The sequence below is a fragment of the Danio rerio genome, chromosome 14 (genome assembly GCF_052040795.2).
Source record: "Danio rerio strain M-AB ecotype USA chromosome 14, GRCz13ab, whole genome shotgun sequence".
Classification (NCBI taxonomy): Eukaryota; Metazoa; Chordata; class Actinopteri; order Cypriniformes; family Danionidae; genus Danio; species Danio rerio.
In genome coordinates this window covers 57041926-57066878 of record NC_141034.1, presented here as the reverse complement: position 1 = coordinate 57066878, position 24953 = coordinate 57041926, and the positions used below count along the sequence as shown (strand labels likewise).

At 38.9% G+C, this 24953-nt stretch overlaps 1 protein-coding gene across 2 annotated transcripts; it reads left to right on the top strand.

The window, feature by feature from the left end:
• Positions 1 to 1339: 1339 nt before the first annotated feature.
• Positions 1340 to 24953, top strand: dok3 (docking protein 3). Of its 2 annotated transcripts, none has more exons than XM_087282067.1 (5): positions 1340 to 1637; positions 9883 to 10191; positions 13256 to 13346; positions 18048 to 18217; positions 20056 to 24953. In XM_087282067.1, exons 1-5 carry the CDS (start codon positions 1581 to 1583, stop codon positions 21028 to 21030), a joined length of 1602 nt encoding a protein of 533 aa, XP_087138193.1. In that variant the 5' UTR covers positions 1340 to 1580; the 3' UTR covers positions 21031 to 24953. The 2 variants fall into 2 exon arrangements, with proteins under 2 accessions (XP_087138193.1, XP_087138194.1); XM_087282068.1 differs by having other exon boundaries at positions 1457 to 1637; positions 13259 to 13346.

The following is a 24953-nucleotide window of genomic DNA, read 5'->3' as shown; positions in this document are numbered from 1 at the left end:
ATCTATCTATCTATCTATCTATCTATCTATCTATCTATCTATCTATCTGTCTGTCTGTCTGTCTGTCTGTCTGTCTGTCTGTCTGTCGTTCTATCTATCTATCTATCTATCTATCTATCTGTCTGTCTATCTATCTGTCTGTCTGTCTGTCTGTCGTTCTATCTATCTATCTATCTATCTATCTATCTATCTATCTATCTATCTATCTATCTATCTATCTATCTATCTGTCTATCTGTCTCTGTCTGTCTGTCGTTCTATCTATCTATCTATCTATCTATCTATCTATCTATCTATCTATCTATCTATCTATCTATCTATCTATCTATCTATCTATCTATCTATCTATCTATCTATCTATCTATCTATCTATCTATCTATCTATCTATCTATCTATCTATCTAACTGTCTGTTTGTCCATCCATCCATCCATCTATCCATCTATCCATCTATCCTTCTATCTATCTATCTATCTATCTATCTATCTATCTATCTATCTATCTATCTGTCTGTCTGTCTGTCTGTCTGTCTGTCTGTCTGTCGTTCTATCCGTCTGTCTGTCTGTCGTTCTATCTATCTGTCTGTCTGTCTGTCGTTCTATCTATCTGTCTGTCTGTCTGTCTGTCTGTCTGTCTGCCTGTCTGTCGTTCTATCTATCTATCTATCTATCTATCTATCTATCTATCTATCTGTCTATCTGTCTCTGTCTGTCTGTCGTTCTATCTATCTATCTATCTATCTAACTGTCTGTTTGTCCATCCATCCATCCATCTATCTATCTATCCATCCATTCGTCTATCTGTCCGTCTGTCTGTCTGTCGTTCTCTCTATCTGTCGATAGCTCTATTAATCCATCCAATAAAAGCCGGTTGTATTCCACGGTGAAACATGTCCTTCAGTTAATATTTTCTATATGTTGTGATTAATTTTGAGTGTGTTTGCAGGGCAGAATTGCATTATGGGATGTTGATCTGTGCTCTGTCCTCTTCTGATGGTGAAAATTTCAACTCTACAGTTTACAATTCAACTATATTTATCTGTCAGTGTCAGTACATCAGTCTTGAGGATATCTATAGTCTGAGGGCTCCAAAACGATGAGAGAATTTACATTCAGAAGATATAAACATCCAAAGTTTGCAGTTTTTTTTTTTTCAAAGTCACATAATGCAATTGAAAATCATTAATAACAATAACTGTAATTTTACCAATATTCTTGACAGTGTAGGACCGTTAGCAGATGCTTTAATCAGTCATTAGTTAATTTGCTGTACACCCAGTGTAAATAATTAAATGATCATCCTCTTACTCTCCTTCTGTTTAATAAAACTAATAACTCATCTTTTTTTCAGACAGTATCTGTGCCTGCATCTCGTCTCAGCGTCCTGTTTATGACCAAGCGTGGCTGATTAACCTGTTTCTCTGCGAACAATGTGACGTTTTCAGAGCACGAAGGAAGCCAGTGGTGACCATTTTAGCCGCTGGTTTCCCCACCCTGACGGAAACTCTTGCTTCATATCAAAATAATCTTCTTTATCATGTAGTGTCAGTGTGTCTAACAGTGAGTACAGGAGCTGCAGCACTATGGATGTGATCTCGAAAGAGGGCCCGCTGTTCCTGCAGGGCGTCAAGTTTGGGAAGGTGAGCTGATTCACTGAAATGCATTTGTTTACGCTTATTTACATTCATTTTCATGTTTTGTGCGAGCGATATGGCTTTAAGTGTAGTACTGTTTGTTTAGTTTTTTGTTACTAAACAAATACAGTTATAACCAGACGTTTTCATACACTCTAAACAAAGGAGCATAACCATTGTTAAATAAATGTCTGCTGGTAAATCAGACTAAACGTTTACTATTTCAGGTCCGTTAGGATTACCTAAATGATTTGTTAAATGCCAAAATAATGAGAGAATTTTTTTAGAGAATTTGTTATTAATTTCTAGACAGACATACACACATATCCTTGGTATTTTTAGCTTTGCTTTTAGACTGTAAATGTTTCGGGTCTCCTTCCACAATAGTTTGCAGGAGTTTTGGCCCATTCCTACTGACAGAATTGCTGTAACTGAGTCAGGTTTGTAGGTTTTCTTGCTCGCACAAGCTTTTTCTAAATTGTTTCCCAGTGATGGGTTGCAGCTGGAAGGGCATCCTATGCGTAAAACATATTCTGGATAAGTTGGTGGTTCATTCCACTGTGGCGACCCCTGATTAATAAAGGGACTAAGCTGAAAATAAAATGAATGAATGAATGATAAATTATTTGCTTTCTTGTAGATAGTAAAATGGCTAAGTGTAGTACTACATTTATTTATTTATTTATTTATTTATTTATTTTTTGTTACTATATAAGTGTATATTAAATAACATTATTATAAATTATTATGATTTTTATTTTTTAATATAAGACAGAAGGGTTTTTTTTTAAGTGTAATACTATTTAGTTTTTATATTTTATGCTTCATTACTATATTGTACAAGATAGAAGTAATATGGATTTAAGTGTAGTACTATTTATTATTTTTGTTACTTTTATTAAAATTATATTCATAATGTTCTATTTATTATAATAACTATTATGTTATATATTTGTATAACTGTTATGGCTTTAGGTGTAATACTATTTAGGTTTTATTTTACACTTTTTTTTTTGTTTACTTTTATACAATATAGAAGTATTAAGTGTAATATTGTTTATTATTATTATGTATTACTTTAGTTACTGTACAACAGAGATCACCAAACTTGTTCCTGGAGGTCCGGTGTCCTATATATATACACACACACACACACACACACACACACACACACACATACAGTTGAAGTCAGAATTATTAGCCCCCCTGTTTCTCCAGAAGAACAAATATTATCAGACATACAGTGAACATTTCCTGAATCTGTTAAGTATCATTTGGGAAATATTTAAAAAAGCAAACAATTTCAAAGTGGAGCTAATAATTCTGATATATATATATATATATATATACAGTTGAAGTCAGAATTATTCGCCCCCTTCAAATTTTGTTCTTCTTTTTTTTAATATTTCCCAAATGATGTTTAACAGAGCAAGGAAATGTTCACAGTATGTCTGATAATATTTTGTCTTCTGAAAAAAGTCTTATTTGTTTTATTTTGGCTAGAATAAAAGCGGTTTTTAATTTTTTATGTACCATTTTAGGGACAAAATCATTAGCCTCTTTAAGCTATATTTTTTCTCGATAGTCTACAAAACAAACCATCGTTATACAATAACTTGCCTAATTACCCTAACCTGCCTCGTTACCCTAATTACCCTAGTGAAGCCTTTAAATGTCACTTTAAGCTGTATAGAAGTGTCTTGAAGAATATCTAGTCTAATATTATTTACAGTCATCATGACAAAAAGAAAATAAATCAGTTATTAGAAATGAGTTATTAAAATTATTATGCTTAGAAATGTGTTGAAAAAACAAAACAAAAAAATATATATATATACAAAATAGAAGTGTATGACTTTAGAATTAATAATGAAGTGTGATATTTAATTTAAAAAAATGATTTAAGTGTTTTATATTATATTGTATAATTATAAATTATTAGATTTTAATTTTTAATACAAGTTAAAAGCAGTTACAAAGTGTAGTACAATTTATATTTTATATTACATTATAAAAAGAAAAAAATTGTTTCAATATATTCAATAAAAGATATAAAAAAATGTAATTCAATATATTTTGGACATAATTCAATGTAACATGTAAGACATTATTAGTAAAGATATACAGAATTATTTGTAGAGTGTATGAACATGAATGGCAGCTGCTGTTTTGATCCAGTAGCCGCAAAACTACACAATGTACGTTGAGTTTGCATCAGTATTATGATACATGGGGGAAACCAGAGATTTACCTACCTAGTAAAACTAAAACGTATAGTAGTATTGGGTACTTTTTACTTAGGTCAGGGGTGTCCAAACTTTTTGGGCCGAGGGCCAGATGCAAAAAAACAAACGTTGTCGCGGGCCAAATTTTACATACATCACACAGACATGCATATATATATATATATATATACAGTTGAAGTCAGAATTGTTAGCCCCCCCTAAATTATTAGCCCCCGTTTATTTTTTCCCCAATTTCTGTTTAACGGAGAGAAGATTTTTTTTCCACACATTTCTAAACATATTAGTATTAGTAACTCATTTCTAATAACTGATTTATTTTATCTTTGCCATGATGACTGTAAATAATATTTGACTGGATATTTTTAAGACACTTCTATTCAGCTTAAAGTTACATTTAAAGGCTTAACTAGGTTAAGCAAGTTAACTTGTTAAGGTAATTAGGCAAGTTATTTTATAACAATGGTTTGTTCTGAAGACTTAAGGGGCTAATAATTTTGACCTTAAAATGGTTCATAAAAAAAATTTAAACCGCTTTTTATTCTAGCCAAAATAAAACAAAATTCTTTTTCCAAAAGAAAAAATATTATCAGACATACTGTAAAAATGTCCTTGCTCTGTTAAACATCATTTGGGAAATATTTAAAAAAGAAGAAATAAATCAAAGAGGGGCTAATAATTCAGACTTCAACTGTGTGTAGATAGATAGATAGATAGATAGATAGATAGATAGATAGATAGATAGATAGATAGATAGATAGATAGATAGATAGATAGATAGATAGATAGATAGATAGATAGATAGATAGATAGATAGATAGATAGGCAGACAGACAGACAAGCAGACAGACAGGCAGACAGATAGATAGATCATAACAAGAACTGCTGCTTAATTGAATGCATGTAATAGCGACACCCGGTGGTTATTTATTGAATTACGTTCATTTTTGTATAGCGGGCCAGATTCTATTGATATTTATAAAAAGTCTCGCGGGCCGCCAAAAAACTGATTGTGGGCCGCAGATGGCCCGCGGCCCGTAGTTTGGACATGCCTGACTTAGGTACATTTTAGAGGTCGAACTGTTACTTTTACTTGAGTGCAAAAGTGTAGTCAGTACTTTAACTTTTACCAGAGGGGTTTTAAACATGAGTATCTGTACTTCTGCTTGAGTACAGCAGTGGTTCTCAAAGTGGGGGTCGGGACCCCCCAAGGGGTCGCGGGGCAATGAAGGGGGGTCGCCTGGTGATTTCCAAAAATCTATTTATTTTTATTAAACCATAAGAATTAACATATTTTATCCATAACTATACTGAAAATAAAAATAGTCGTTTATAGTTACTATATACTATATAGTTACTATAGTAGCTTATAGTTACTAGTTCTATTGGATTGCGACCCCTGGGGTAATTACATTATATTAAAGGCAGCAATAGCGTCAGATGCATTTTGATTTTATAACATCAGGTTATACTTTCTGGCACATTTAAAGCACTGACACCAATTTAATTGTTGTGTCTGCGTCATTGCATGCAAGGTTTCTGTATTTATAGCCACCTCAGAGGATATTGGGGGTCGCGAGTCACTGGCATTGTTATTTTGGGGGTCGCGGGCTGAAAAGTTTGGGAACCCCTGGAGTACAGCATGTGTGTACTTCTGTCATCTCTGCTCATATTCCTGTTGCATCATCTCTTATATTGCAAGTCATATCTCTCCGGCCCCTCATTTGGGATCTTTTTCATGAACTGACCCCCATGACAAACTAATTGAATATCCCCGACCTAAACAAACAAACAGACAAAAACATCTTATGTGTATACTTTTTAACTATAAAAGTTAATCTTGCACAAGCTATGCGAGTTTTTGAGGCTTAAAATTGTCATTATTTATTATTATTGAAAGAAAATGGCTGATTGTTTGTCTAGGTAAGCCTCTTATTTCTGATCTGGCTTAATTTACAGTATTTGAAACTTTAGTCTACCATACGGCAAAACAAATTCTGCAGGTTTCCCCCTAAAACCTGCATTTATTTTCATCTGGAGACAGAAATGAGCGTCTTGTTGGAGTAAATGATGAGGAAATGTTCAATCCGGAAGTGAATGAATGCTTTAATGGAGTTGGGAAGAGAGACTCAGCAGAGGCAGGATCAGATCTGCTCCTCTGAGACGGCATCATCCAGCCGCCGGGGCAGGACTTGTGAAATGATTCTTGGTTTTATCTCCTATAAATGATTCATCAGCGTTTATCTCCAGCATGAGGATGCTGACACCTCGGGTGGGGAAACAGATGCTTTTCTCTTCTCTATGAATAATGTACAGCCGAGCGTTTCTGACCACCCATAATTCCTCAGGCTCACTGTAAATTATTCAAAGTGATGCTTTCAAGGAGAGCTATTATGCACGTTTTTACAAGATGTGAAATGCGTCTGTGCTGTCTCCAGAGTGTGATATGACACAGATCATGCTCTCCAGCTCTCTGAAACTGACCCTGTCAGGCTTTGATCCTAACTGTGGTGTCTTGGTGACTGTCGCTTTAAATGCAAATGAGATTGTGCTCTTTTCAGAAGAGGGCGGAGCTACAAATGCATATGCATCAGCATAGTGACAGATGTATAACAGCAGTGTGAGTGTGTGTTGTCAGTGCTGGTCATGTGTGCTTCAGTGTGAGTGTTCATGCTAAAACTCCACATCTATAATCCTCTTAGTCTATGCTGACGTCATCTTCAGCAGCTCAAACACTCTAATGGCTAATGGACAGACGGCTGCTTCTCACTCAGGGCTGCTATAGAGATAGACACTAGTGGCTTTCCCCCTTTGATGACACATACAAAGGCAGAATGTCAATCAAAGTGTTTCCTTAATCAAGTCTGATTACAACAGACACAATTAATAAGAGGCTGGCAATATTCACGCAATATCACTGTGTTTAAACCGCTTATAAAAATGAGTTTTGCATACTAGATGCCCTTTAAAATGAAACCAAGCATTGAAGATTAGCATTCATTTACGTTGAGCATGTCATTTTCATAACGCGGGTCTTAAAACGCATTAATAAATCAATAAAGAAGTGTAAGGCCCTTTAAAAAGTATTGAAAAGCTTATATGCTATTTTGCAAGGTATGCGATTTTGATTCTGCAATGTTTAGTTGTATGCTAAAGTTTGCCTGAATTTAATCTGCTCATACCAAGATGCCGTTTAACGGGTCAGGAAACCCCCCTCCTTCAGTTCAAGTCTACCTCAGAATTAAAATAATGCTTTGTGATGGGTGTGGAGCGCTGCGGGCAGAGGGGGGAGTGGGCGTGGCCAGCAGAGCAGGGGGGAAAGAGGGGAGGGAACAACTCAGCACACACAATGAGAGACAAACCGTGAGGAGACGCATGATTTTATAGTTTACAAAGTTAAAATGCAAAGAAATGAAGAGTAAATTAATGTCCTGCTGCATTTATTATTCATTATATCATACACACATAACCACAAGTAGTTCTATCATTATAAAGATGATCGTGTTTATATAAACACTATAAATGAGGACTTCTCCTCTCCTAAATCCCCATGTCTGAGTGAAGACACAGTGGACTGCAGTGCAGCCGGTCTCTTGCTCTGTCCATTCCAACCATTAGAACTGTCGGTAATCTGGAGGATGTTAAAAATAGGTGAACACATTTTTAACATGTAGTCATTTATCAGACGCTTTTATCCAAAGCGACTTACAAATGAGGACAAGGACGCAATTTACACAACTATAAGAGCAACAATGAATGAGTGCTGTAGGCGAGTTTCAGGTGTGTGAAGTGTAAAAAGCAAAACATTAGTAATTTTCTTTTCTTTTTTTTCTGTAGTACAGTTAGCAGTAGAACCAGAGAGGCAATTGCAGATTAGGAAGGAAAGTGGAGACTAAATATTTGAGTTTTTAGTGGTTTCTTGAAGACAGCGAGTGACTCTGCTGTTCTGATGCAGTTAGGGAGTTCATTCCACCAACTGGGCAGATTGAGCGTGAGCGTTCGCGAAAGTGATTTCTTCCCTCTTTGGGATGGAACCACGAGGCGACGTTCATTCACAGAACGCAAGTTTCTGGAGGGCGCATACATCTGCAGAAGTGAGAGCAGATAAGAAGGAGCAAAGCCAGAAGTCACTTTGTAGGCAAACATCAGAGCTTTGAATTTGATGCGAGCAGCAACTGGCAGCCAGTGCAAACGGATGAGCAGCGGAGTGACATGTGCTCTTTTAGCTTCATTAAAGACCACTCGTGCTGCTGCGTTCTGAAGCAGCTGAAGAGGTTTGATAGAATTAGCTGGAAGCCCGGCTAGTAGAGAGTTGCAATAGTCCAGTCTGGAGAGAACAAGAGCTTGAACAAGGAGTTGAGCTGCATGTTCAGATAAGAAGGGTCGGATCTTTCTGATGTTATAGAGTGCAAATCTGCACGATCGAGCAGTTCTAGAAATGTGGTCAGAGAAGTTTAGTTGGTCATCAATCGTTACTCCAAGGCTTTTCACCATTTTGGATGCAGTAATGGTTGCCCCGTCCATCTGGATTGAAAAGTTGTGATGTAGAGTCGAGTTGGCAGAAACTACAAGCATTTCCGTTTTTGCGAGGTTCAGCTGAAGATGATGATCTTTCATCCAGTGTGAAATGTCCAACAGGCAGGCTGAGATGCGAGCTGGAACCGAGGGATCATCAGGGTGAAAAGAGAGGTATAGCTGGGTATCATCAGCATAGCAGTGGTAGGAGAATCCATGTCTCTGGATGACTGGTCCTAGAGATGTTGTGTAGATGGAGAAGAGAAGTGGCCCAAGAACAGAGACCTGTGGTACCCCAGTGTTTAGATGCTGTAGGTTGGACACCTCTCCCCTCCAAGACACCCTGAATGACCTGTTAGTGAGGTAAGATCTGAACCACTGAATAGATAGACTCAATAGACTCAAGCATAGATAGCAGGATCTGGTGGTTTACAATGACAAAAGCAGCTGACAAAATGCTGATTCTGATAATCAGCACATAGTTAATAGGACCCACTTTATATTAAGTGGCCTTAACTAATATGTACTTACACAGGAATTAATAGTTTGTTGCAATGTACTTATTGTGTAAATACATGTATTTACTGTGTACTTATGCTTGATTAAATACCAGTATGTAATTACATCTTAAACTTTTGTAATAATATTTGTAAATACAGTGTTGACCATCCCTTTCACCTTAACCCACCCTTAAACCTACCCACACCACCAAACCTGTTCATAACCCAACCTCTATCCCAACTCACCAAAGCACCACAAGTGTTCTCAAATACATTATAAACACAGTAAGTACATTGTATTTATTTTTAAAGGAAGTACATGGTAGTTAAGGACACTTAATATAAAGTGGGACCAGTTAATATACCCGGTTAAAATGTTATTGGTTGAAGACTAATGTGCCGATGAGATCCTTAAATGTATGGAAAGAGTCTTAAAAGGGTCTTAAAGACACACAAACCAGAAGCTGCAACCATTTTTTTTTGCCATATTGTGATGAATTCCTTAACGATAATTATTTAATGATATTAAATGAGAAAGCAGTGGGTGTGGCTTTTTGTTTTTCTACTGCGAGCTGATTGGATGTAGTAAAGTGGGCGTTTCATTATGAAAGATGGGGGAAAGGGTTTGGGAGAGTATTTACAGTCTAACATGCTCCTCTTGCTCACCATCACTGTTTGTTGTCAAAACTGACAGCTGAAGGGCGTGGCTAAGTATGTTAACCACGCCCACTTTCTAAAACAGACCTAATTTGTGAATTTAGTTGGAAACAAACAGGAAGTGCATTTTCAGATTTGAATTATAGAGAACAACAGTAAACTGTTGTTTGTTTCTTCATGGCATTGCTGAATTGTTCACCGCAGAACTGCCAATGTGAGATAACAAAATCAGTATGTTTAGTTTTGATGCCATGTGGACTTTAAAAGGTCTTTGACTCTCTGATTCCTGTATATACCCCGTGTGAATGGTTTTAATATCTACGATTGCTCCTGCAGAAGATCTGGCGTAAGTCATGGCTGGTCCTCCTGGAGGCGGGTCCTGCAGGCGTGAGCCGTCTGGAGCTGTGGGACCTGCGGGACGGAGGAGGCCGGATGGGCTTCGGGATTAGCAGACCGGCAGGGTTTAAGAGGACGGATAAGCGAGTGATTCGGCTGTCGGACTGTCTGAGCATCACCCCGGCTCCAGCAGAGAGCTGTCCCACAGACTGCTCCGCTTTCTTCCTCAACACCACCTCCTGCACCTTCACCATCGCTGCACCCCAACGGGACGACTGGCTGACAGTGCTCTGCCGGCTGGCCTTTCAGGTAAACAGACTTTAAACATAAATAAACATAAAGTTTCTTTTGAGCATTTTTTTTGAAGGGGACACAAATAATACAGCCGAGGTGTGCTATTAAAGATATATCCCTGCAGTTAAAAATAGTTTCATCATCATTATTATTATTATAGCATGGACACTACGTCATTATGATTATTCTCAAAGTTTTTATCGGGTTCAATGACAATTTTTTTTTCAAGACTATTTATTGCATTGTTTGTTGTGTTGTTTACAGTCAGCTGACTGACTCCTGACGCAGAATAAATGCAGGAAAAGGCGTTTTACATACCAAATAACTAACTGGTTTACATTACACTTGTTAAATTGACAGATCATATTGTAAATCTGTGAGCCTGTGAAGTTAATCTGCTAAACAGCCACAACTCCGAAACATTTGAAAAATTGTTCACCCCCCAAAAGAATGGTCATTATCCCTTCAATAAAGCACAACACCCTTACCTGACACTGCACATCTGACTGACCCTGCTCTGCCTGTTCCTCAATCAGTTCTTTCTCCTTTGCCTGTGATTGATATTGCATCATTATTATTTAAGCACTCGTTCTTAAAGCCAAATTGCTTGATATGTGAACTTTTTGTACTTGGTGTTTAGCTGCACTGAAAAAGGATCTTATGTCCATTTTCTCTGTCATTTTATCCAATGCATGACACTGCCAGGCAAGTTTATTTATACTGTAGCGCATTTTATACACAATGCTAATTTAAAGTGCTTTACATAATGTATGCAAAACTATCATAAAAATAATCATAACAATACAAACAACGAATTAAAAAAGGTCAACATTTTAATTTCAAATGAATTGAGTCACTTAAGAACAGAATAGAAACTGATTATACAAAAAATACAGTGGGTTTAGTTTGGACGTGGCACAGTGCTCATTTAGCAAACACACAGCTAAACAATATGCTAATTGTGGTCGTTTATGTTAAGTTAACACTATGGCAAGTTGTCACAAGTAATGTATGTCAGACTTTTATTTTGAAAGCGGGAGGCTCAGATTGTTTACTATGTTTCACTGAGCAACGATTGAGATTGCCTAATGCAAGTTTACAGATTATACATTTATTCAGCTCCACTTTTTTATTTCATGTATTAAATTATTAAGTGTATTATTTTTGAACTGTGATCTTCAGTTATTTTTGTTACATTAATTCATCAGTTTTGTCTTTGTTTCAGCATTTTATCTTAGTGCTACTGACTAATCTAATGCCAAACATGCTGAAAAACAATGCTGAAGGCAGATATTCTGCTTTGCGCTACATGCCGGAACATCTGTCTTTGGTTTGGTCCCTTTAACCCGCCCAATGTTCAGGTCCTATTAGTCGTCAACCTGGCAACCTGCGCTGGCATTTGTTTTGATCCAGGAACGCAATACCTAGTTCAACCACTGGGTGTCAAACTTACATACTGCACCTTTCGCAGGAGTTGTTCTCTGTTTGTCTGATCATGTTTTTTCTTCTGCAGAAAGTCTTATTTGTTTTATTTTGGCTAGAATAGAAGCAGTTATTAATTGTTTTAAACCCATTTTAATGTCAATATTATTAGCCCCTTAAGCAATAATAGTTTTGGATTGTCTACAGAACAAATCACTAACCATATACAGTTGAAACCAGAAGTTTACATAGACTAAAAAAAAAGGAGCATAACCATTATTAAATAAATGTCTGATGGTAAATCAGACTACACGTTTACTATTTTAGGTCTGTTAGGATTACCTAAATGATTTAAATTTGCTGAATGCCAGAATAATGAGAGAATTTGTTATTAATTTCTAGACAGTCAAGTTTACACACATTTCCTTGGTATGTTTTAGCTTTGCTTTTAAACTGTTTAACTTTGGTCATATGTTTTGGGTCTCCTTCCACAAGCTTCTCACAATAGTTTGCAGGAATTTTGGCTCATTCCTCCTGACAGAATTGCTGTAACTGAGTCAGATTTGTAGGCTGTCTTGCTCGCACAAGCTTTTTCAACTCCGCCCACACATTCTCTATAGGATTGAGATCAGGGCTTTGTGATGGCCACTCCAAAACATTCACTCTGTTGTTCTTAAAGCACATTTGAACTCATTTGGCAGTATGCTCAGGGTCATGATCTGTTTGACCCATTTGTGGGCAAGTTGTAATGTCCTGGCTGATGTGTTGAGATGTTGCTTCAGTATTTCTCCATAATGTTCTGTCTTCATGATGCCATCTATGCTGTGAAGTGGACCAGTCCCTCCTGCAGCAAAACAGCCCCACAACATGATGCTGCCGCCCCCATACTGCACAGTTGGGATGGTGTTCTAGGCTTGTAAGCTTTCCCCTTTGTCCTCCAAATGTAACACTGCTCATTATGGCCAAACAGTTCAATCTTAGCTCCATCAGAGCACAGCACATGTCTCCAAACATTACTCTTTTCCCAGTGTCATTCAGCTAATGGTAATCTGGCTTTGTTGTTGATTCTGGTTTGTTGATTCTCCATGTTGTCACACAAGGAAGCAGTGTGTTTGAGCTTTTCCTTCAACACTATTCTACAGTTGTGCCTCACATTAACTCAAATGTTGTCAAATAGCCAATCAGAAACTTCCAAAACCTCGTCTAAAATCTTCCAAAACCATCATCTGAGCTTTTCCAGAGGCAGAATAATCTTATTGTGTGTAAACTTGACTTTCAAGAAGAGTTATAACAATTTCTCTAAACACATCTCTCTCATTATTCTGCTGTTACGCACAACAGAAACACAGGTGATCACCCTCACTTACCTGAAAGAAAAGTTTCGTCACATTAACACCTGACTGTATTTTAAATGGTTATGTGCCTTTTAAACAGTGTATGTAAACGTCTGCCTTCAACTGTAAGTCTGCATTTCTAACTGAAATCACCTCTTGTATATTAAACTTCAGCTTTCGGCGCAGAGGAAGTGTTGACAACCACACCTTTGCTTTTATGATTGCTCAAGAACATCCTTAGTCATTTTTCAAAGATCCACATCATAAAAAAAGAGGAATTACTAATGCAGGCTGTGTGTTATCAACCGCCTTGTATGTTTTAGAAGAGCCGGAGCAGCGAAGACAGCAGGAGAGTCCAGAAAGACAAATACCTGCCGCTGGCCGACAACGAGCTGTACTCCACCTGGGGAACAGGTGAGACGTCTGCAGAACACAACACAGCCCCATTCTCACAGCGATAACATCATTATCTGTGGGTGTTTCCAACGGTCTGAGTGTTGAGCAAGAGCTGTGTGTTCATATCTACAACACGTACGGCTCCATTACTCAGGGCTTTACTTCCTTCAGCTCTGTGATCCTTCCTGCAGATAAAAAATTAACTTTACTGAAATTAAATTAAATAAACAACATTTTAGTTTTTGCGCAAGTCACTTTTATAAGCGGTTTAAACACATTGATAGTGTGTGAATATAGCCAGCCTCTTATTAATTGTGTCTGTTATAATCAGACTTGACGCAGAAACACTTTGATTGACATTCTCCCTTTGTACGTGTCATCAAAGGGGGAAAGCCCCGCCCACTAGTGCCCATCTCTCCATCTCATTAGCATAAACAGCAGCCCTGAGTGAGAAGCAGCCGCCTGTCCATTAGCCATTAGAGTGTTTGAGCTGCTGAAGATGACGTCAGCATAGACTAAGAGGATTATAGATGTGGAGTTTTAGATGAACTGCGACAGGAGCGACATAGACTGACAGAAGCATCAACACACACTCACACTGAAGCACACATGACCAGCACTGACAACACACACACACACTGCTGTTTTACATCCGTCTCTATGCTGATGCATATGCATTTGCAGCTCCGCCCTCTTCTGAAAAAGAGCACATTGTCATTTGCATTTAAAGCGACGGTCACCAAAACACCACAGTTAGGATTAAAGCCTGAAATGGTCAGATTCAGAGCATTAGAAAACATTAGTGTGCTGTTTTCAGCTCAAACTGAAACACACACACTCTAGACACAGCACAGACGCATTTACATCTTGAAAAAGAGGCGGAATAGGTCACCTTTAGATACCTGTTCTCACTAATAACTATGGGCCTGCTTATCATTAAAGGGCCATGAAACCCCCTCGTTTCAGCAGGGTGTTTTCACACCTCTACTTTGGAAAAAGTCAGAAAAGTGGGCGTGTCCAGCTCTGTTTAGGGGGGAGTGTCGGAGGAAGAAAAGAGGCTTGGTGTGGGAGTGTCTATTTGGGTGCGCTGACTTTCAGAGTCAAAACACACACCCAACAGGGGAGAAAGGGACTGTTTACATGGACATATGTAGTCGAATTATTTGCCAAATTATTAAATGGTGGACTTTAACTGCAGTTTGGCTCTTTCATTCAGGGAATTCATTCATGTCCCTCGCCACAAACGTGATATTTGATTGGAGGAACTGTTCTAAGCGTGTATTTTTCATGCAATGTTTGATACCGCACGGCGAATGAGAGAAGAAAAAAAACTCAGCATTTCCCGAAAACTTAGATGCACACGGCAGGTAGCGTCAGAAAGCCGCGTGTGTTACTCCCGTCCAAAATCCTACACGAGGTTATAGTTTGGTTGTAACTTGTTTACACTTGGTGCAATAGTTTGTTCAATACGAATAAAATACGAACTGAATAAACAAAGAGCACTGGTCGCTCACTTACCAAATCTGTAGAGACAGGACAATCACCAGCAACTAGAGCCGCGTCTTTATGAAGAGGAGACTACAAGTGAATCCGGATCTCAGCGTTTGCAGATGAGAACAGCTCTCAGGTAAACAATAATCCTCCTTAGACACGTAAGTTATTGTTGTCGAGCGTCGCGTACACTGTTAATCCACACGTGACTCCAGCTGAGCTCTCACAGAGAGAAAATGAAAACAAAACTTCACTGCAGCAAACTATAAAAGCAACACTTCACGCTTGTTTTGCCAACACAACGTGGCGTCTCTAAACACTGTGACAGTAATGAATATTAATGAAGTTGCACAATAGAGCGCGCTGATTGGTTTGAACCAAGCCTTACTCATGCATTAATGCAGCACACTGTAAGATGTAATAAGACTCACTCTGGCACAGACGTCCAGTCTGCACGCTGGAATACACGCTATTATGTCATGACCGTGATGCAGCTTCAAAAATTAGTTTCAAACCGGAAGTACGAATTTGCTTGAAATAACGCAAAAACAACCAATTTACACTTTTTAGTGAAATATAGGTGTCCTAATAGTGTTTTTAGCAGTGTGGGACACATATACCACTGTCAACAGCTCAACACATGTGTTTTAGTGTTTCGTGACCCTTTAAAATATTGGCTGTTTATAAAGTATGATCTCTAATCGTACCCGATACCTAAACCCCATTTACTAAGGGGTATGCGAGTTCAAGTTTTGAGCCCCCCCATTCATTAAATCGCACTTATCAAAAAAAAAAAAACAGAGGATCAAACTAAATTCATTTGTTGCTCTTTAGTAAATAACTATAGTAACTGTAATCAATATTTAAATGCAGTGAATAAAAATGTTCTCTTTTGAAGCTGACGGTCCATAAATTTACGACTATCAAAAGCGTTAACCATAAAGTTAACTTTACACCAGCTCATCATGGCTTTTTCGTAAACTATACAGGATGCAAATATGCTATTTTGAACGCAGTTCAGGTGTGGCCGTGCGTCACTGTCCCCCTGCCTGGACAAAACCACCTCGTCTGCATTTATGTTAAGTAAAAGCCCATGCATGCAGAGACTGGGTGGCGATAATCAATAATTAATGATATGGCAGCCCGTCGCTCCCAAATACATTAGAAGTTGGTTAAAAGTGTGGTAATAATAGTGTGGGTTAGCTTACCATTTCATTATTATCCAATTTGTCATGGCAGTTTTCATTTTAAGGCATTGTTTGTTCTCTTTTTGTTTTCTATTTCGCGCTCCACGTCTCTTTACTCTTCTCTCCATTTTGAATATGTGACTGTAACCGAGCAACGGATCAATCAAATGGTCAACGAAGAGGGAGGGGTGGTATTTTTTTTTTTATTCAATAAAATACAATTATATTTTTATATAAAATGCAGGATAAATATTTTTAACCAAAAATATGTATTTATTCTGTTTAATATATATAATAATATGTATAATTTCAAAAATAGTTTTGGCACAATGGCGCCCCCCATTTGTGGCGCCCCTATGCGCCGCATATACTGCATACCCCCTTTTTGCGCCACTGCCTAAACCCAACTACTGCATTAGTAACTATTAATAAGCAGCAAGTTAGAGATTTACTAAAGCAAAAGTCATAGTTAATGATTTGTTCATAGCTAGAATTGTATCTTAAAGGTGCAGTATGTAGGCTTGGCACCTAGTGGATGAACTAAGTATTGACAGTCCATATTCAAACAATTTTTTCCCTGAACACACAAAGGTTGCCAGATTGACAGCACAAACAGGAGCGAGTGTAACCCTGCTGGTCCTACACCACCCAACCCACTCCGAGCTGGGATCGAACCGGCAACCTTCCGCATGGGTTGCTCTAACAAGGAGGCTAAAGTCCATGACCTCTAGCTTCTATCGCTAGAGCACCTTTAGAGGTCAGAGGAGTGAGGCTTACCTGCACAGCACTTGCTAGCTGGCCTCCGTTACACTCAACCCCCTGATCCTTACTCCCATCCGGGTCACGGCACCAATGTTACCCCACCGGCCCTACACCACCCAGTCCGCTCCAAGCGGGGATTGAACCGGCGACTTTCTGCATGGGAGTCTATTGCTCTAACAAGGAGGCTAAAAACCATGGCCTCTAGCGTCTGTCACTGCAATGTTATGTCTATGTCTGATTGTTTATGTACTTGACTGCTGGGGCTTTTTCCTCCCTGATCTCACACTGGCCTAACTCAAGGGCTTTGTTAGAGGAAGTTACTTGCTTTTTCTAAATGCTTCCTACCGTTGACCTGTCTTCCCCTGAAATGTGATGTTTGTATGGTCGGAAGGGGTCCGATTTCACTACATGACAGTGTATTTGACTTCATGGAAGTGTATGTGACACATAAAGGCCTTTGATTGATAGGGTGCATTTTCACAACATATGCTCATTCTGAAAACGTAGCCCTATATACATTTCTGTAGATTGCAAAATATGTAGCCAGAAGTACGTATGGCTGCATCACGTCTTTAAAACGAACGCTACGGGCCGGTATGACAGAGTTTCGTTTAATGCTTACTGGCTGACTGATTACCTCCGTGTGGACAGCTTTTCCGCTGTTACCAGTTTGCCCAGTAGCTCAACACGTACACCGATGGACTTAAGATGCAGATCCCGATGATGGGGTTCGAGTCCAGTGAAGAACGGTTCCAGAAAGAAGGTAAGACAAAAACAGAAGCCAAAAACTAAATAAATAAGTAAATGACAGGGTGAGAATGTGGTAAAATCTGAAAACATGATAAAAATCAGGCGAGAGCTTTTCATTTTCTGGATTGCTTTTGAAAACACTGTCGGTTGGGTTTAGGGAAGTGGGTGGGAGGATCAGTCGCTCGGTCAGTCAGTCAGTCTCTGGTAAATTTACAAGAGAACAGCAGGCATGAATGGCACTCGCAAGAGAAATTTAAGATCTGACAAAGCGTACACAGCGGCCTCTGATGCATTCGTGAAAACAAAACTCGCAAAAGAACGTAGCTCCTGGCACGTATTTGACGCTCTCCAGAAATGTATATAGGGGTACGTATTCAGAATGAGCCTTGGTTGGATATCTTTTACAGTGTAGACCAAACCTTCACCTCCACAGCTTCATACTTGCTGGCAGAACAAATCTTTCTTAGGTGTGTGTTGAATAGATGTGCCCTCAGACTGAGTGTGGGTTTCTGTGTTGTGCTGTTCTCAGGTCAGTTCCAGGTGTGTGTTCAGAGCACAGAATCGTCTCAGAGACTCAGGCTGTCTGGATATTACCTGCTGTCGGCCGATAAAGAGACGGTCAGTCTGCTGGACCTGAGGACTGGAGAGCCCATCCAGCGCTGGCCATACAGACTGCTCAGGAGATTCGGCCCAGTCAAGGTCAATCAGCGGGAAACACACACAAACAACCCAACAACTTAATAACAAGGATATCTGTGCTCATTTCAGCTCATTATTGATGGCCATTTCCCCTCCTCTTTATTCCTCATTCCTTCTCTCGTTCATCTGTTTAACTTTATCATAAATATTACAAATATTATAGATATAAATCCATCCGTCCATCCGTCTATCCATCCACTTTCTATCTATCTATCTATCTATCTATCTATCTATCTATCTATCTATCCATCCATCCATCCATCCATCCATCCATCCATCCATCCATCCATCCATCCATCCATCCATCCATCCATCCATCCATCCATCCTCTTTCTTTCTTTCTTTCTTTCTTTTTCTTTCTTTCTTTCTTTCTTTCTTTCTTTCTTTCTTTCTTTCTTTCTTTCTTTCGGTCCGTCCGTCCGTCCGTCCATCGTTCTATCTATTTCTTTTTCTTTCTTTCTTTCCTTCCATCCATCCATCCATCCATCCATCCATCCATCCATTCTCTTTCTTTCTTTCTTTCTTTCTTTCTTTCTATCTTTCTTTCTTTCTTTTTTTTCTTTTCATCCATCCACTTTCTTTCTTTCTATCTTTCTTTCTTTCTTTCTTTCTTTCTTTCTTTCTTTCGGTCCGTCCGTCCATCGTTCTATCTATTTCTTTTTCTTTCTTTCTTTCCTTCCATCCATCCATCCATCCATCCTCTTTCTTTCTTTCTTTCTTTCTTTCTTTCTTTCTTTCTTTCTTTTTTTTTTTTTTCTTTTCATCCATCCACTTTCTTTATTTCTTTCTTTCTTTCTTTCTTTCTTTCTTTCTTTCTTTCTATCTTTCTTTCTTTCCATCCATTCTTTCTATCTTTCTTTCTTTCCATCCATCCACCTTTCTTTCTTTCTTTCTTTCTTTCTTTCTTTCTTTCTTTCTTTCGGTCCGTCCGTCCATCGTTCTATCTATTTCTTTTTCTTTCTTTCTTTCCTTCCATCCATCCATCCATCCATCTATCCTCTCTTTCTTTCTTTCTTTCTTTCTTTCTTTCTTTCTTTCTTTCTTTCTTTCTTTTTCTTTCTTTCTTTCCATCCATCCACTTTCTTTCTTTCTTTCTTTCTTTCCATCCATCCACTTTCTTTCTTTCTTTCTTTCTTTCTTTCTTTCTTTCTTTCTTTCTTTCTTTCTTTCTTTCTTTCTTTCCATCCATCCACTTTCTTTCTTTCTTTCTTTCTTTCTTTCTTTTCTATCCATCCATTTTCTTTCTTTCTTTCTTTCTTTCTTTCTTTCTTTCTTTCTTTCTTTCTTATCTATCTGTCCGTCTATCTATCTATCTATCTATCTATCTATCTATCTATCTATCTATCTATCTATCTATCTATCTATCTATCTATCTATCTATCCATCCATCCATCCATCCATCCATCCATCCATCCATCCATCCATCCATCCATCCATCCATCCATCCATCCATCCATCCATCCATCCATCCATCCATCCATCCATCCATCCATCCATTTATCTATCTATCTATCCATTTTTCTTTCTTTCCATCCATCCACTTTCTTTCTTTCTTTCTTTCTTTCTTTCTTTCTTTTCTATCTGTCTGTCTGTCCGTCCATCCATCCATCCATCTAGTGTCTTTCTTTGTTTCTCTCTGACCTGCTGACCTTCTTTCTTTCTTTCTTTCTTCATATTCCCTCTCTCCTTTCTTCCTTCCCTACAGAAAACTAGTCAACTAGTATAGTCTAGTAGTAGTTAGCCGGTAGTAGTAGTGATGTGCAGGCTGTTCAGTTACATAAATCATCATTGCTGGACTCACATCAGTGCACATTCACAGTTTATTCATCATCTTCCAGGGCGGCATCATGATCGAGGCGGGCCGCCGCTGTCCCAGTGGCGAGGGTCAGTTCATTTTCCAGTCCAAACAGGGATCTCAGATACACCGAGCCATCGAGGACGCAATAATGCACCAGAGCGTCCAGGAGCTCCTGGCACAGGCCTCCGCTATTCCACAAGAGCCCAAAAACAGACCTGAGGTCAGCAAACCTCCTGCTATTCCACAAGAGCCCCAAAACAGACCTGAGATCAGCAAACCTCCTGAGGTCACCGTTAATCCACAGCGTCCAGCAATACACTGCAAGCGCGGACAGCAAATACACAAGGCCATCAAAGAAGCGCTCGCATTGCCATCATACACACCTCAACCACCACCCTCACCAAAACCCAAAGCACAAGTCAAGGAGGTCAAGAGAGAGAAACCGTGTCCACCGGTGCGACCAATAAACAAATATCACAACACCCAAAAACTGACCCCTCCACCACCACCACCGCCACCACCATTACCAAAAAACAGACCGCCAGACTGGACCAATGTGCTGAAAAACACTGATGATCCTCGCAGGAACATCTCTCTTCCTGACCCTCCAGCGTGCATCAGGAGCTCTGTGAGCAGTCCGGATGATGTTTTATATTCTGTGATTTTCCCCCAAGCCAAACCCAGAGAGGTTATCAACCTCCCAGCTCCTCCTGCGATGCAAACATATGAGGAAAAACCATCTGAAGGTTGTTTTACTGAAGAGGAGGAGACTCCATACACTAACCTGAGCTCTGTTGAACGCAGCATTGAGGATCTGTACAGTACAGTCAATTATGCGGCCAAGCGTAAAAACAGGCAGGCTGAAGAAAGCAGTGAGATGCCGGCTGATTTCAAGCAGACCCTGTCTAGTCTTCTGTCTAAAGAGCTGGGGAAGACTCCTCCTGTGTTTCCGGGCAGGTCGTATGGAGGAAGTTGCGATGGGTTGGACAGATTTGATGAACTGATGACTGATTGAAAGTCAGGTCAGAGATGCCATAAATGCAAGTACGCAGAAGTGGGTTATTTTCTCTCACCTTGTGAGACTTCCTCGTAATGGGCTATATGGATGATTAGGGTTTTCAGGCACAGATAAACTTCTGGTCAAAGGTTTATGTGACTATTTTTGAAAGAAACCAGACCCTAAACTTGGTGATTTAATAATACAATGACAATTGACTAGAAGTGTGAAGCCTGAACATTAAACGTCCCTCTGCATATAGCCTGCTATGCATTATTATCAATTTTTTAAAATAATAATTAACTTTACTGAAAGTAAGTAAAGTGTATAACTGTAAATGTTTATGGATGTAAAGATTCACTGAACTCAATTGTATTTAATGTACAGTTCTTGCTACTAACAAATCAGTAATCATGACTTGTTTGCTCAACAGTTATTAAAGAGATATAATTAATCCAAAAATGAACATTTGCTCACTATTTACTCTGTTTATTTAAGTGTTTGCAAACCTTTATTCTGTTAAACACTAAAGAAGATATTTTGAAAAAAAGCTTAAAGCCGGTAACCATTGACTTGTATAATAGGAAAAATAAATACCATGGAAGTCAGTGGTTACACGTTTGCATCTTTCTCCAGTACATATTTAATCATTCGTTCATTCATTCATTCATTTTCTTTTCGACTTAGTCCCTTTATATACAGTTGAAACCAGAAGTTTACATAGACTCTAAAAAAGGAGCATAACCATTATTAAAAAAGTGTCTGATGGTAAATCAGACTAAACGTTTACTATTTTAGGTCTGTTAGGATTACCTAAATGATTTACATTTGCTAAATGCCAGAATAATGAGAGAATTTCTATTAATTTCTTGACAGTCAAAAGTTTACACACATTTCCGTGGTATTTTTTAGCTTTGCTTTTTGGGTCTCCTTCCACAAGCTTCTCACTATAGTTTAGAGGAGTTTTGGCTCATTCCTCCTGACAGAATTGCTGTAACTGAGTCAGATTTGTAGGCTGTCTTGCTCGCACAAGCTTTTTCAACTCTGCCCACACATTCTCTATAGGATTGAGATCAGGGCTTTGTGATGGCCACTCCAAAACATTCACTCTGTTGTCCTTAAAGCACATTTGAATTAGTTTGGCAGTATGCTCAGGGTCATGGTCTGTTCGACCCATTTGTGGGCAGCAAAACAGCCCCACAACATGATGCTGCCACCCCCATACTGCACAGTTGGGATGGTGTTCCTAGGCTTGACCATGTAACACTGCTCATTATGGCCAAACAGTTCAATCGTAGCTCCATCAGAGCACAGGACATGTCTCCACACATCAGTCTTTTCCTAGAGTAATTGAGCTAATGTTAATCTGGCTTTGTTGTTGATTCTGGTTTGTTGATTTTCTCATGTTGTCACACAGGGAAGCAGTGTGTTTGAGCTTTTCCTTCAACACTATTCTACAGTTGTGCCTCACATTAACTCAAATGTTGTCAATTAGCCAATCAGAAACCTCCAAAACCTCGACATCGTCATCTGAGCTTTTCCAGAGTCAGAATAATCTTATTGTGTGTAAACTTGACTTTCAAGAAGAGTTATAACAATTTCTCTAAACATCTCTCTCATTATTCTGCTGTTACGCACAACAGAAACACATGATAATCCTAATTTATCTAAGAGAGAAGTTTAGTTGCATTAACATCTGACATTTTATAAACTGTGCCTTTTATACAGTATATGTAAACTTTTGCTTTCAACTGTATATATATATAATTAGTGCTTAACAAGAAAGAGGCTTGTAAATGTTTGAAACGAGTAAAGGGTGTGTAAAATTGATAACAAAACTTTAATTTTTGAGTGAACCGTCCCTTTAAGGTAGTAGTTGGGTTAAGGTAATGGGTAGGGTTAGGTATGCAGTATAAGATGATACATTATAAGTGCTAATAAAGTACGCTGGGGTTTCATGAACCTTTAAATCCGCCCCTGGTTATCAGTAATTGTAAGCACCATCGCTTTATCTGTTATTAACGTAATTGACAGGTTGTGTTATTTATATTATAGTTTTTTTGTTTGTTTATAAACTTTTTTAGAGCTGTCTGAGCTCCAGAGCGGCTTTAATAAAATGTACATTTCCATAGCTGATGAAAAAAGTAAAATATTTGATTTGTTGTAGTTATTTTATTTAAGTGACCTTACTCAGATTAAATGACTCTTTTGAGCAAATGATTCAGTCTGTTAAAGGGCCATGAAACCCCCCTTGTTTCAGCAGGATGTTTTCACACCTCTAGTTTGGGAAAAAGTCAGGAAAGTGGGCGTGTCTAGCTCTGATTGGGTGGGAGTGTTGGGGGGAGGGAAAATGGGCAGGGTTTGAATAAAAATGGGAGTTGCCATTTGGGTACGCGCTGAGGACAGAGGAAAAACAAACACACACACAGGAAGAAAGACAGTGTGCTTAATGACGGTGAAATGCTTGATACCGCACGTCGTTGAAGAGAAAAAGCCTCTGCATTTCTCTGTAACTCAGATGCACTCAGTAGGTCAGAAAGCCGTGTGTGTGTAGACTATCCTGTCGGCAAAAGTTTGCTTACTGTGTTCACTTGTTTACACTCAGCATTTACAGCGGATCATTCAATATTGTTGTGATATTAACGAACTGTAAACTAAGTAACTTATAAATAATTTTGACTAAGCTCTGTCTGTAAACACTGAAAGAGTACAGCTGACCATACCAACTATAACTTTGCCATCTGAATGAACAAAGAAAGGGTGCTGATCGCACACACTTACCGAATCTGTAGACAGGACAATCAACACATACTGGAGCTGCGTCTTTATTAAGAGGAGACGAGCAGCAAATCCGGATCTCACCATTGATGAGAAATGCTCTTGAGTAAAAATGTTCCAAACAAACGCATTTCTGCCGCGCGTCGCGTACACGGATCCACACGCGAGTGCAGCAGCGCTCTCATGGAGAGAAAATGAAACAAAACTTTCAGATTGTGAAAGCAACACTGGTGACCCGTATCTCCAAATATTCATTCATTCATTCATTTTCTTATCGGCTTAGTCCCTTTATTAATCCGGGGTAGCCACAGCGGAATTATCCAGCAAGTTTTTACGCAGCGGATGCCCTTCCAGCCGCAACCCATCTCTGGGAAACATCCACACGCACATTCACACACACACTCATACACTACGGACAATTTAGCCTACCCAGTTTGCCTGTACCGCATGTCTTTGGACTGTGGGGGAAACCAGAGCACCCGGAGGAAACCCACGCGAAGGCAGGGAGAACATGCAAACTACACAGAAACGCCAACTGAGCCGCGGTTTGAACCATCGACCCAGAGACCTTCTTGCTGTAAGGCGACAGCACTGCCTACTGCGCCATTGCCTCGCCCTATATCCAAAAAACGCTTGTTCTTTTCCCACAACTTTTGGCAATACGACGTGTGTAGTTTCTCTGCCGTCTGAACACTGTTTCAGGTACAGTCTAAGAAAGCTAGCATGCATATTAATTAAGTTGCAGCGCATACATAATGGAGCGCGCTGATTAGTTTGAACCAAGCCTTACTCATGCATTAATGCAGCACACTCAGAGACGTAATACGGGACGCTGTAAGTACAGACGTCCAGTCTGCACGCTGGAATACACGATAAGATGTCATGACCGTGATGCAGCTTCAAAAATTAGTTTCAAACCGGAAGTACGAATTTGCTCGAAATAACGCAAAAACAACCAATTTACACTTTTTAGTGAGATATATGTGTCCTGATAGTGTTTTTAGCAGTGTGGGACACATATACCACTGTCAACAGCTCAACACATGTGTTCTGGTGTTTCATGACCCTTTAAATCATTTAATCGCTCACATGTTTTTCGCCCACTACTGGCACATTTATGTTATTAATGCAAATAAATCTATTTGATCAACTCTAAAAATCTA

Coding starts and splice junctions, on each gene's coding strand:
- dok3 (XM_087282067.1), top strand. CDS start 1,581: ATGGATGTGATCTCGAAAGAGGGCCCGCTGTTCCTGCAGGGCGTCAAG. Junction 10,192..13,255: donor TCTGCCGGCTGGCCTTTCAG/GTAAACAGACTT, acceptor TGTATGTTTTAG/AAGAGCCGGAGCAGCGAAGA. Junction 13,347..18,047: donor GTACTCCACCTGGGGAACAG/GTGAGACGTCTG, acceptor TGCTGTTCTCAG/GTCAGTTCCAGGTGTGTGTT.